The sequence below is a fragment of the Caretta caretta genome, chromosome 7, assembly GCF_965140235.1.
Source record: "Caretta caretta isolate rCarCar2 chromosome 7, rCarCar1.hap1, whole genome shotgun sequence".
Classification (NCBI taxonomy): Eukaryota; Metazoa; Chordata; order Testudines; family Cheloniidae; genus Caretta; species Caretta caretta.
Window position 1 is genome coordinate 7,908,831 of NC_134212.1, and position 14,717 is coordinate 7,923,547.

At 42.1% G+C, this 14,717-nt stretch overlaps 1 protein-coding gene across 5 annotated transcripts in view; it reads left to right on the forward strand.

Moving 5' to 3' along the window:
* LOC125640305 (monocarboxylate transporter 2) overlaps positions 1–12,755 on the forward strand; it is a 63,185-nt gene extending 50,430 nt beyond the window's left edge. For all 5 annotated transcript variants that reach the window (XM_048858750.2, XM_048858748.2, XM_048858749.2 and 2 more), the window contains 2 exons: positions 4,818–5,693; positions 10,310–12,755. In XM_048858750.2, coding sequence (XP_048714707.2) covers positions 4,818–5,693; positions 10,310–10,611 — 1,178 coding nt within the window. In that variant the 3' untranslated portion in view covers positions 10,612–12,755. The remainder of the gene's footprint in view (positions 1–4,817; positions 5,694–10,309) is intronic.
* The last annotated feature ends 1,962 nt before the right edge of the window (positions 12,756–14,717 follow it).

Genomic DNA, 14,717 nt, shown 5'->3' on the forward strand with positions numbered 1-14,717 from the left:
GGAAAGACACTGATTTTAATGGGCGTTGAATCAGACACTAAGGAGATGTCAGAAGACCGCAGCTGTGTGTTGAGCCTTTTTTGAAAATCTAGCTCTGATTGTGGGTGCTGGGCGCTTGAAAAATCTGGCCCTGTGCTCTATGGAAAATCACACCTCCTATGAGGCCATTGAAATTTAGCCCATTAGGTTATGTCTAGGCTCTAATCACAGGGTGCGATTGCAGCTTGAGATGACCCACTGCAGCTAGCTTTAATCTTGCTAGCTCGGGTCCTGGAACAACAAAGCCACGGCAGTACGAGCTGCAGCCCTGGCTGTACAAACCCATCTGGAGCCCTGAGTAATTAGTCGCCGGCTAGCCTGTGCTGAAACACATGCTGCCAGGACCTGAGCTAGTGACAGTAAAGCTAGTTTGGGTGTATTGTCTTCAGCTGCAATCACAGGGTGTGATTACAGTACAGACATACATACCCTTACTGATATGTAACAGAGAACAGTAGTTATTGAGCAAGGCTCCTGATAAAATCATTTTATGGACAGATTCTCAGAATAATGGGTGAAAGGATGGTTTCCATCATACCCAAATTACTTCTCTTCATCTCAGACTTCCTCTTCTAGGCCACCATGATACAGCCTCTCTAATTTATTTGGAACAAAATGCCACCTGCTGGGATCAATTTAAGGTCTGGGATCCCTCTTGCTGTGAGAACAAATGAGAAGAAAATGGATATAAATATTTCAGAATAAAATTAGCAAAAAGACTAAAGTAATTAGAACGTCCAGTCAGTAAGTTTGAAACTTGGATCCTAATTAGCAGGAACAGAATGGGGTTATATTAAATTAATTTGTGTCGCTTGTAAATTAATGGTCAGATAATACAAGATTCTAATTGATTTGGTTAAATGGATAGTTGGCTTCTTACCCAATTTTTTTTCGCCTAAAAGTGACTCTTTTGGCCAATGCATATTGTAGATTCCTGTGAAAGACAGTCCATTAAAATTAACGGTAAGTTTCCAGACTCATCTGAGAGAGGTTGGAAAATCTGGAGTTAAAACTGCAGTTACTTCCATTTGTGCAGGTCTCTATGATCACTGGGTTATCTTAGCAGGGGAAATTTACCGCTATTGCTGAAAGCCAGCTAGAAGAACTATATACCCTGTAAATCTCACGTATGCTTTTTTTTTGGAGATCTTAGGCCAGATTTTTAAAGGTATCTAGGTGCCTAACTCTCAATGCAAGTTGGATGCCTAAATACTTTGAAAAATCTGGCCTTTAGTGTTAGAGGCCTTGAGCTAGACTTCTGCACAGTGGGGAATTTCACCCGTTGTGCAATCTATACCAACTGAGGATTTATCCCACCACATTTATGGTCTACCTAGACCCAACAGGTCAAGTTAAGGACTGTGCTTCATACCTATGTCTGAATTTCCTACCAAGGATATAGCCCTAAGGTTATTTTAACATGTATTTGTTTTGTAACTTCTTTTGCATTTTCAAAACATTAGGTTAATTTTTTTAAATGGAAGCTTGACAGTTGGAAAGCAATCGTTTAACACCATCTTGGTTATCATAGCATATATGGAATTTGAGCTGCACAAAACCAATGGAATTCTGAGTAGCTAATATTTCTTATTAACAATAGTTTTCCTTAATTAATTTGAAGGACCTTGACATTCCTACTTTTTATGCTGTAAAGTGATATGCTTAATCAGGTACTGCACAATTAAACAAACTAATTATATAGATTAACGAACTGGAAAAAATCGGCATGGTGCTGTTTTCAAGATTCACATTTTCCAGTATTATCAATTCAAGGATGAAATTTCAATTTTGTTTTACAGGGGATCATTCTTTAGGTAAGGGCTAGGGTGGAAAATGTGTTATATTTCTAAATGTAACTTTAAGGCCAATATGCATTACTTACATAACTTTATTTTGTGAGGAATAGCAGGACACAGATGCTTAAAAACATCTTTTAAGTAGAACAGATTCTTTACTGGTATCCTAAAGAACCCAAGAATGATCTGATCGTCCAACATTTAACATCCATTGTGGCAGAAAACAGATTTCAGCTTGTGCAATAGGAGAGCTAATGGTCAGTTAGGTGGTTGAGTTACTTATGGAGATTTATAATGCTATTACTATTTTGTTTAAATACAATAAAAAAGGTATTTTAATTTAAACGTCTCTAGCTCTAGGGACCTTCTACATTAGTATGAGCTGCAGTGGGGTCACTTTTGGTATTACAATGTACTTGTGCTCTTGACAGCTCAGGGCTTGTAATCTCTTGCCTAAATTGCTCACATCAGCATACTAACTAACAGTGGAAGAGATGGGTGCTACTGCACTTGATTCCTAGATCTGCTTGCCCTTCTTTAGTGGGCAGGGATGCCACAGCCCTCCAGCGGCTGGGATGTGAGTCCTAATCAAGCATGTAAGCACGTTGCCCTCTAGTGGTTAAATACCAAATGCTGTCTATGACATAATGCTGACATCGCCAGTAGTCTGGATGTAGCAAAAGCATGGATGACCAGGGAGAGGTCTGCATGTGAGTGGAAAGAGTTGATTCATCTGGTCAAGTTTTTATAAGGTTGCCTGTCACTTTGGTATCTGAGCATAGACTCATAAGACTGGAAGGGACCTTGAGAGGTCATCTAGTCCAGTCCCCTGCGCTCGTGGCAGACCATTATCTAATGGGTGTTTGTCTAACCTGCTCTTAAAAAATCTCCAGTGATGGAGATTCCACGACCTCCCTAGGCAATTTATTCCAGTGCTTAACCACCCTGACAGTTAGGAAGTTTTTCCTACTGTCCAACCTAAACCTTCCTTACTGCAATTTAAGCCCATTGCTTCTTGTCCTATCCTCAGAGGTTAAGAAGAACAATTTTCCTTCTTCTTCCTTGTAACTACCTTTTACATACGTGAAAACTGTTATCATGTCCCCTCTCAGTCTTCTCTTTTCCAGACTAATCAAACCCATTTTTTTCAATCTTCCCTCATAAGTCATGTTTTCTAGACCTTTAATCATTTTTTGTTGCTCTTCTCTGGGCTCTCTCCAGTTTGTCCACATCCTTCCTGAAATGTGGTGCCCAGAACTGGACACAATATTCCAATTGAGGCCTAATTAAGGCAGAGTAAAGCAAAAGAATTACTTCCGGTGTTTTGCTTACAACACTCCTGCTAATACATCCCAGAATGATGTTTACTTTTTTGCAACGTTACACTGTTGACTCATATTTAGCTTGTGATACACCTTGACCCCCAGATCCCTTTCCTCAGTACTCCTTCCTAGGCAGTCATTTCCCATTTAGTATATGTGCAACTGATCAGTGGTAAAAAGAAAGCAGCCTTGACCAGCACTGTAATATGGCCCTCTGTGCTGTCAAAGAAGTGAAGGTACAAATTAGTTTGACTCCTCAAGTGCCACACCTTTCTCCCCTCTGGCAATTGGGGACAGAGTGAAATCCTGCAACTCCCCAGAAGGCTCTCAGTGAAAAAGGTGAGTGCCCATAAGCACCCACAGTAGTTCTTCTATTCAGGAATGATCCCGGCCACTTGAAAGCAGCTCTACAGCTCTGAGCTAGAGACCACACCATCTTCACCGACACTTGATGGTCAGTGGTCTCCAGGACTTCTGATGGAGCTACTGTGGTTACTAAATACCATACTCTATTGCTCATTGGCAGAATGAGTTTGGCAGCAGCTATATTAACGAGGACAACTTCAGCACCAGGAGATGGTCAAAAGCCTGGTTTAAAGTCAAAAGCGCCAGTCAAGTCCAGGGCTGTTTAGTTGCGTGGTCACTAAAGTGTGTGTGATCAAGTCACAGACACCAGGCCATAATATTATTATACAAGCATGATAAGATGCTAGCAGTGGCAAAGCAGCCATCATTTTTTGTAATAGATGGGTACTGTTATCATGCCAAGCTGTTGTGTCTGGACAAAAGCACTTGGGACCTGTTAACTTCTATATGGTCTTGTAGGGATACAGATTTCCATATTCTGTGAGCCATGACTATAAGGGTGAGATTTGCAGCCCATGGTAAGGGGCTGGAAAGTGGCTTTAAGCCACCTTTGCACCTCCTGATTTTGGGTTGCTCTGGGGTTGAATGGTTTCAGAGTAACAGCCGTGTTAGTCTGTATTCGCAAAAAGAAAAGGAGTACTTGTGGCACCTTAGAGACTAACCAATTTATTTGAGCATAAGCTTTCGTGAGCTACAGCATCCGATGAAGTGAGCTGTAGCACATGAAAGCTTATGCTCAAATAAATTGGTTAGTCTCTAAGGTGCCACAAGTACTCCTTTTCTTTCTGGGGTTGAAGCGGCCTGAGGCATAAATTGGACAGCACCAGGGGACTTGCAAAGTTACAGCAGCATCTCAAGGTTACTCTATGGGCCACAATGCTGCCTGGAAACTCCTCAGGACTGCATGCTGCCCTGACTTCTTGTTAATTATATTACCATAAGCACCTAGGAGCCTAGTCATGGCTTCACTGTGATAGGTGCTGTACAAACACAGAACAAAAACACTTGGGTCTTTTGCCCCCCGCATACCCCCTTTGTCAAGGCTTGCAAAGGAGTCCTTGGAGGCAGCTTTATGGCTGTCTTCCTGAGTTTCTGCATTGGGTGAATCCTTCCCCTGGCCAGAGCTGGGGCTTTTAGGGCCGCTTCATGCCAGTCCAGTCCTTGCACCTGGTATAAAGGGGGCCAGAGTGACAGTGAGGATCTCACCCTTGATTTAGACAGAGCCATATTCTGAAATGAGGAACTGGCAGTATAATTTATACCTTTTGTCACTGTTTTTTTCGCTCCATTACAGGATTTGGCCTTGCTCTTAACCTTCAGCCTTCAGTGATAATCATCGGGAAATACTTTTTGAAAAGGAGACCAATCGCCAATGGTCTTGCCATGGCTGGGAGCCCCGTAATGCTTTGTACCCTTGCTCCTTTGAACCAGTTCCTTTTTGACAATTTTGGCTGGAGGGGCAGTTTCTTTATTCTTGGGGCAATTTTACTGAACTGCTGTGTGGCTGGTGCTCTCTTCCGGCCCATTGGAATGGCAGCTGACCCTGCTCAGAAACAAACCATCAAGCAAGCTGAAAAGACTGTAAAAGAGCAGTCCAATAAAAGCTCGGTTGAAATGGTCCGTCCCAAAACTGTCAGTTTGTTGAGCGGAACAGAAGAGGAGGAGGACAAAGACTGCTGTGAGAAGTTTAATAAGTACCTTGATTTTTCCCTCTTTAAGCACAGAGGTTTCCTGATTTACCTGATTGGAAATGTGCTCATGTTTCTGGGATTTTTTGCCCCTATTGTTTTTTTGGCCCCTTACGCGAAGCACCTTGGCGTTGATGAATACTCAGCAGCCTTCCTCCTTTCTATCCTTGCAATAGTCGATATGATCGCCAGACCCACCACTGGAATTATTGCCAACAGTAAATGGGTGAGGCCAAAGATCCAGTATTTTTTCAGCTTTTCAATTGCTTTTAATGGTGCCTGCCATCTCCTGTGCCCCTTAGCCACAGGCTACACAGGTCTAGTCATATACGCTGTCTTTTTTGGCTTGGCCTTTGGTATGGTTTGTGCCATGCTCTTTGAAACCCTCATGGATCTCGTGGGAGCTGCGCGATTCACAAGTGCTGTTGGCCTTGTCACCATAGTGGAGTGTTGCACTATACTTCTTGGACCACCTATTGGAGGTGAGTATGTTTCTATACTATAACTCTAGTGACATGTCAGCTTTTGCTCTAATTCCCAGATTGATATTGAGATAAATACAGTTTGCAGAGGGGTGCGTCTAACTTCATCTTCTCCATTTCAATCCCACTTTGTTTGGGGTTTTTTTTGCAAGTAATTATGTATAGAGTAATAAAGGTCATAGATTTGTCCTCCGTGATTTCTTAGTGAGGATTTAGCAACATTAAAAACAAAAAGATCATCTCTCATGTGTTTGTTCCTTGGATCTTGAACCTGCATATGTTCCATATGTAAAAATTCCCATTGGAACCAACAGTTGTGTGTGTGTGTGTGACATGGATGCAGGCTGATGCCTTTAGGCCTCATCCGTCAAACACGTAGGTGTGTAAGTGGCTTTACGCAATGCGACTACTCATATATGTAAACTTATTCACATGCATAAGTGTTAACATGCCAGGGTCTCTATCCTGCAGAGCATTGACTGCTTAAGGCCACCATCCAGCACATGGTTAATTTTAAACATGATAATAATCCCATTGAAACCCTTCGCTGAATCGAGCCCCCCGGATTTTAGCTGATGTTTTTTATTTGTCTGCAAGGACACAATAGATCCATGTAGCCACAGATGTATATGCTTTTAATTTCTGTGCAGGTGTACATTCTGGCCATAAAGGAACTCGGCACACTTCCATTTATAGATTTCCATCCTCTCAGCTTGGCCAATAGCATTCCAGCTGTAAAGTCTGTAATGAAGAAAACGGACTGTTTTTTAAAAGGAAAAATAATTTATTTTGAATAGATTTGAGAATTTTTGCTTCTCCTTCTTACAGTTTTTAAAAAATATGTCATATATTCCTAAAACATTTGACAAAATAGAAAATAAATATGAATGCGATCTGGGTGCCTTTATTCTTTTCTCATATGTCACATGAAAAACTTCGTTTTGTGTGTCATCTTAGACTGAAAGCAGTTCAGAGCAGGGACCTTTGTTATTGTAAAGTGCCTAGCATACTGCTAAGTGCTAGACGTATGGGGCAAAATGGTCAGCACCGACCAGCTCTGTCACAAGGTTTCCTCAGACGCGGCTTTCTTTCTGTTATCAAGCACCATTTTACAATTTGTTGCACTACAACCTGATGATACAAAAACAACCTGTAACAACCCTGGATCAATACTGCAGGAAAGGTATGCAGCATCTCTGTGAATGTGATAGCACTCTTGGAAAGGAAGCTAAGCACCTAAATGCCTTTGAGGCTCTGGGCCTACCTCCCACTGAAATCAATGGGAATTAAGCACCTAAATATCATTGAGGATGAGAGCCCTAGATATTATCTGTTATTCAGAGTAAGAGTCCTAAATCATTCACAGCTCTAAGTGCCACTCTGATAAAGGATTGATAATTTAAGATGACATCAAACAAAAACGAGGCCACTTGCTGTCAGTAGATGGGCATCTGGGGACCTCGTTTATGATTATAACCCTCCCTCCCACATACACCCTGAGAACCCAGGCTCCAATAGTCTGTCCTCTCATTGCATCTTCAGTACCTTTTGGCTTTGAAAGTACAAAAAAGTCCCACTTGTGCAGAGCTTGCAAGTTGGTTGCAGTCACTGCGTGTGCTCCATCTGATAAAGCAACCAGAGCAGCACTTACCTTTATCAGCTCTCACCTGCCCCAGCCCAGTACTTGAACACACCTGTAACGAAATACGTGAGCAGTATGACTGAACACATCTGCTAACGATGCGCACCAGTCTAGTTTATAACATCTAGCTTTAAGTTCATTCTCCTCAAGGGTCCAGACTAACAATACGTGTTCAAACCTGCAGCAATGCCCATAGTCACTTGGCAGGAGGTAGAAGGATTTTCCCGCGAAAAAAATTACCTTATATTGTGTCATTATGTGGCAGGTACTGTAAATTCCTTTCCCATCAAGGAGCCAACAATATCTACATGATATAATTATTTAACACGCTTTTCACCTCTCCGGGCCTTTCATCAAACCTGACGTGGCCATGAGTTAAATGAGTTTGTATGTGACATCCAGCTGGCATTTATTCTCCATCTATCGCTGGAATAGCAGAGGGTGGTGCAGGCGAGGAGGAGCGGCTTACACAGCACCTGCATCTGGATAGGGTAACTGTCTGCTGCTAGTCCAGTTAATCTGTTACCTTTCCACGCGCTGAATGGCCGTCAACTTTGAACGAGGCTCAGTGTTCGGCAGGTATTTGGACATAAAGCTGCTAACCAGTGATAGCACCTTTGAGCACTACTGTACGTGATAGTAAATCCAAGGAACTCGCAAGGGAAAGGTAGCGTTAATATGGTTTTGACTTTCATAGGAAGACAACCTAAGAGCTGACTAAGCTTCATTCTCGCACATTGTACAGAGCAGTTTAATTCTTCCTTTCGCGGTGCAGCTTGCACTGTGTGGCAGAAGCAGCTGCAGTCTCTTCTTTTCACACAGAGCCATTATATAATTCATGGCAAACGGACGGTTTGAAGGTGACTGTTTTCTAAGTTCTGTCATTTTTACGCAAGAGATTAAGCTAATTGCCAAAGACTGCTAATGAGGCCAAAACAGTGCTGTGTAATAGTTAGTAATATTAGTTTTGGAGTATTTTTCTCATCATTTTAATAAGCAACAAATTTATTGGTTCTTTGGCATTTAATAACCCACTGCAGGGTTCTGCTTTAATGAACTAAGAAAATTGTTCCCTGTGTGGTTTATGGCTTTTCTTATTCTCAAAGGACAAGAGGCAAGACTAGCCTACTGTTGAATTTTCCAATACTCTACTCATTAAAACCCTCATTGAAACCTATTTAACAGACTTCCAGATCATCCTGATTACCAAGAAGGAAGAATTGCTGTAATTAGCCTTTGGTTGATGTTTTATGAGTAAGTGAGCTGTAGCTCACGAAAGCTTATGCTCAAATAAATTTTAGTCTGTAAGGTGCCACAAGTACTCCTTTTCTTTTTGCGGATACAGACTAACATGGCTGCTACTCTGAAACCATTCATAAGAAAATATATTGAAAGCTGTGTACCAGGATGTCTATAGAAGAAAGCAGATTGATGACCAAAACCAGTTGAAATAATAATTTCTGCAATCAGTAAATATATTTAGTGGCCATAAAATACCTAGTTAGTGTAAGCATACTTTGGGATAATTAATCCCCAGACTTTCAACAGATTAGTTGTCACTCAGGAAGTAATTAAAGGTTCCCCTTCTCAATGAGAAAAAATGGTTTCAAAAAGTCAGAGCTTACATACAGTGTATTAATTGCAAGAAAGAACTAAAAAGGCTATGCTTGAGGTCAATCTTATTTTAATTAGGATTCGGGATGTTAAATTCAGTCCATATTGCTCCAGTGGACAGGCATTAATACTCAGCATCACAGTCTCAACAAGGTTTACATTATGTTACATTTGACATAATGGAGAACATTGACATTTCAATTAAACCAAATCTCTTCAATGTTTCCATAAATCCATTGCCAAGGCATTAACCTTTGAGATGAAACTCACATTTTTCCTGTCGTTGAAAATAGCTGTGTGCAGTGTTGCTGTAGCCGTGTTGATCCCAGGATACTAGAGACGCAAAGTGGGTGAGATAATAGCTTTTATTGGACTGGCTTCTGTTGGTGAGAGAGACAAGTTTTCAAACTTACACAGGTGACCTAAAGAAGAGCTCTGTGTAAGCTTGTCTCTCTCACCAACAGAAGTGGTCCAATAAAAGATTACTACCTCACCCACTTGGCCTCTCTAATTGAAAATGTTTAACATTGACGGCACCCTCTTTGCTTTCCCTGCAACTAATGTTTCAAGTTCTATGGAAAACCCTTTCGCCTCTAGTTCACCAGTTCAAGTCCAGGCAAGGCTGGTAATGACTGAATGTCATTGCCACCCGATTGCTGTTTAGTGGCTTGTGAAGAACTGAATTGGTGGGTCTCAGTCCCATTTCTTAATGGCCAGGTGTCCCATCAGATAGGCCACTGTCACAATTATCATTTCTGTCTGCAGCCCCAACATAGAGGCTGAGGACTGAGTCTGCGAGGTGGATCTTATTCACCCCATGCTTGATCCAAAGCCTATTGAAATCAATGCAAAGACTCCCATTGACTTCAGTGGCCTTTAGATCAGGTGATTCTTGCAGCTAAGGCAGAGACTTGATGGCAAGGTGATGGAGACAAACTGGTGTTGCCAAAAGGACTTCAGTAATTTGGTATTTTGCACAAGCCCTAAATTCATTTAATAGCACAAAAACATCAGTTTATAATGAATTCTAATATTTTATTTTATAGTTCTATTTTTCATGTGCCTAAGAAATCTGGAAACTACAGTACAAGGCCTCCATCACTCAAAGACTTAAGCACCTGGTTAACGTTACGCAATGTGAATAGTTTAATTGACTTCAATATGATACTCATAGGATGTGAAGTTAAGCAAACACTAAGCCTTTGCAGGATCAGAGCCTAAGTTATTAGAAAGGACAGAAAATATCCTATTCTGCGCTACAATCACAATAGTAGCCCTGGTGTTCAGAAATGGAAGCCACCGTAGATATTTCAATTTTTGCCTTCACGTCTAAACTGCGTTTTTGTTTTGCAATTCACAGGAACGCTTATAGATACTTTTGGAGATTACAAATACATGTTCATTAAATGTGGAGCTGTGATGGTCTTGGCAGGAACGTTCCTGTTCATCATGAATTACTACAATTACCGTATGCTGGCGAAAGAGGAAAAGGAAAGAAAAGCGATGGAAGAGACAATGAAGGACAACAAACATATAAGGACAGAAACAGAGGATGGCAATATCTGGGCCAGAGAAAAGATGCAGGATGGTCCAGAGGTGGAATCTTTGAGAGATGAAAAAGAGGGACTAAAAAAAGAAGTGAATGGCAAAAGTGAAGTCTAAGCTTGGTTTAACAGGTTGATTGGGAAAATGCTTTTTGTGTTTCTTAAATTGACTGTAACAATGACATGACTTTAGATTTCTAATTCTGCATTGATACTGCTCTATTTCTACACTTTGCTTTGTCTAGGAAAAGCCTAAAGGAAAAAAAAAAAGTCTAGCTTCTCACGAAGTGCTGGAACGTACAGTGCAATACCTGTTCCTATATTGTTGGAGGGCCGCATCATTTTTCTTTAGCTATTTCCTGTTACCAAGAGGGACCTTAAAAGCACCTAGCCCCCATTCTGCTCTTAGGCCTGCTCCAATGTCCATGAAAGGCTACATCTACGCTGTGAGCTAGGAGTGTGATTCTCTGCTGGCGCACGCAGACTGGGGCTGGCTCTCACTGAGCTCGCGTGAGTCTAGAGAGCAGGGTAGCTATGGTAGCACCGGGAGCGGCAGCAGAACTGAGTACACACCCACCCGTTTCAGGCAGGCGTGTACGCCGCACGGCTCAGCCAGACCTCCACTGCCCCCAGCCAGGCTGCCACAGCTCCACTGCTGCTCATGCACCTGCTAGCTCAGCGACAGCTAGCGGAAGGCTGTGTACACGGTCACTCCGCTCGCTCGTAGTGCCGATGTAGCCAGAGTCAGTGCAAAACCTTCTGCTGGCTTCCGTGAGCTTTCGATTCGATCGTATCAGAGAGGAATCTTCCACTGCTAGGGAACCATTTACGTACTGTCATCATGGGCCTGATCAGTGTCCATCGGAACCAACAGCAAGGCTCCCACTGACGTCAGGGTGTATTGGATCAGGGCTCAGGGACCCATCATGAAGGCTTAAATGTCACCCTCATTTAGTCACTTCACTTTTACTAATGCACCTTCATCACAGGGCAAATTAACTCGGCTTAATAGCAATCATCTTCATTTTGAAGCCATGCTCGGTTGGCTGTACACACACATACTCGGTTGGCAATATGCCTTGGTACATGGCTGTGTGTGTACAGTAGTTCATGGTCTTGTGGACTGCGTACAGGATCTGGAGCCAGGCAGTCGCCAGCTCTAATGCCAGCTAGACCAACGACTTGCCGTATGGCCTTGGGATAATGGCTCTGAGCCAAACCCACAGGCACCATAAGCAGAGTAACTTAACAAAGGTGAAATTCACCCTGTGTAGAGGACCAGCATGAGCCCGTGCACCACTTAAGGCTTCAAGAAAAGGGCAAAGTTAATTCCATCGACATCAAGAAGCAGGGAAAACTAAGCGGGAACAACTGGAGTCCTGCAACGACTTACACACAGGGGCGCTGGGAGCCATTGAACCAAACTGTAAACCCTGCATATGATGGAAACCACTTTAAGCCAAGGGGTGCGGCAGCATCTCTGCTTGCACATCTGCTTAACTTTACTCCTGACTCGTCCCATTGACTTCAGTGAGCCAATTCACGTGAATAAAGATAAGCCCGTGGGTTCAAGGCCGCTGGATTCCATAGAGTTTCACTCACCATCAATAGTCCTATGTATCCATTTCCTCATCCATAAACTGCAGATAATAACAACAGGGAGTTGTGAGGGCTCATTAGTTAAGCTTATAACGGTTTGTATAAACACCAACACCCAGGTCCTGAGCGGTATTTAGGCACCTAACTCCTATTCCTTTCAATTGCCATTAGGCACCTAAATATCTTTGAGAACCTGGGCCTAAGTATGATTAATGACTTCCTAACTCACTGCAAATACTGGTGAAAAATCATATTTCTTAGCTCTGTCGTCTGAGAACAGGATTTAATTACACCCAATGTACAGACTGAGTAAGCCTTAGCTGTGAATGATGGCTTTTTAAAAATGAATCTTTTCTACGTACTCTGCTGCCCTTTAAACATAGGTCAGACCAATCATTTCCACCACAACACTCGAGGATGTGCAGTGGGGTTGAAATGCTGTTTCCATTGAAGTCAGTGGGGCTAGGCTTTCATCCTTAGGCACCATCTTGTATTTGTTGTGGACAGTAACATTAGATACTTTTTTTTAAATACTCATTATCACAGTCATGTAAATATGAACAAAACTAACGGTGTTGATGGAGGTGCCAGAACATTTCCTGAAAGCACATGTCATTTGGAAGCTTTAAGCTATTCAATAAAGCTCTTTTAAAAAAATTGTAATGGATTCAGTGTCAGTTTGTGAGGATAATGTTGTGCTTTCCCTTTGTTGAGAGTCTGGTGATAGCATCACATACAGTAGTGTCCATTCCAGCTCCATAGACGTGGGCGTATAGATTGCTGCAATCAGAGGGGGAGAATAAGCCTCATCCTTTTCCACTCCAAAAGCCAGTGGAACTCATTGCCACAGGGTAACACTGAGGCGAAGAGCAAAGCAGGATTCATACAGGGATTGGATATTTATATGGATAACCAGAATATACAGCATTAGAGCAGTAAATATTAAGCCTAAACAAGAGTTCAAGCAGGGATATATACCTTCCTTCCCCAGGGCATAAACCAGCCACTAATTACTAAGGGACAACAGGTTATCCCATACCTGTATGCAGCTGGGTTTAGTGTGCTGCCTTCTGAAACAACGGTATTGGGCATTATCAGTGAGAAGCTAGTGTGCTAGAGAGACCCTTGGTCTGATGCAGTCTGGCTGTTCCTAAGTGCACCCCTAGTTTTTAAAATGAATGGGTTTTTTTAATGTAGCTGGGCGGAGTGGGGGGTGAGTTGCATTTGATATTGCACTAATACATGATAGCTTTGCCTTTGCCCTCAATGGGAACAGGATTGTGAACCTGCTTCCTATCCCACTGAACTGAATAGAAAGATTTCCCTTGACTTCAATGGGCTTTAGAGCAGGTCCTGTACCTGGCGCAGGTAGTAGTCACAGTGACCTTTTACTACAGCTTTTTGGAAGAGGAAATATTTTACTCCTTGGTTTAAGTGATACAGCTTCTCCAGACTAAGCAATCTCTTCCATTTGTTTCTGCAAGCATCACCAGGTCTAACACTGACTTGCTTCTTGCTCGCTGTGATCCCTGATGTATTTAGAAACCTTGGGGTCTAATCTCCTTTTGATGCATGTGCATAACTTGTTAGCGTTAATGGCACAAAAGACTTTCTTGTCACCATGCCTGTTGCTCAGCTCTTGGTGGAATGTTAATTAAACCAAACCCATATGCAATTCAGGTAATGCCCTAACAAGATTATTATGAACGTGCTTGCCATGTACCTGCCAATCATGGTACGGACGCTGTGCAACTGACGCAGGTAGGCCAGCGATCTGCGTCAGTTGCCCAGCATCTATATCATGATTTAATAATGGGCAGGAACTAAACCTTAATTTACTGTATAAGGACTAAGTATTTATTAACAGTTTGACCATGCAGAACTCCACTCAGAGCATAGGGGATTGCATGGTTTGGGTTGTGCCTTAAAAATGTACCTAATCTGGAATCTTGCAGCTATCCTTTGCTCCTGCTTTTCAACTCTGATGTCACTCATATTCCAGACAGATTAAACCAAGATGGTTATCACAATACATGCGGTGGACATGTCAAAAAACCCCCCATATTTTTGCATGTGTTCTCTGATAGATACATAGATAGATAGATAGATATAATGTGGGCCAGGATTTCCGAATCTAAGTCAAGCGTTTACTATCATCCTCCTGGACCATCACATGTTTTATCTTCCATTAATAGCTACAACCCGACAGGCTAAATAATGTCTCGACCTCTTTATAAAGAGTTGCCCAGAGAAACGTTATGACATATTGGAAAGGTCATTTACAGAATGGTTTAATAAAATCAGATTGATACTTAAGTATGAAAAAAAAAAGCAGAGCCATAATCTCTCCTACCAAGGCCTGGAACAGTCCACTGGCCCTTACAGAAATATCTGTATTTTTCTTTTGATACTGCTTGTCTTGATCAAGGTCAGCCCCTTCTTCTAATCATTTTCTGTCACTTGTAAGGTGTTTTTATATTACATTATTCTGCTGTAACTATTTTAAAAGTTAGAAGACCCGGCACAATTGAGTAACAAATATTCTGCGGTATGTAAAGCTAACATACCAAATACACACCAGTTACCAAGAGAGTCATCTGCTCTCTACTCTCCTTAGCTGGGTCA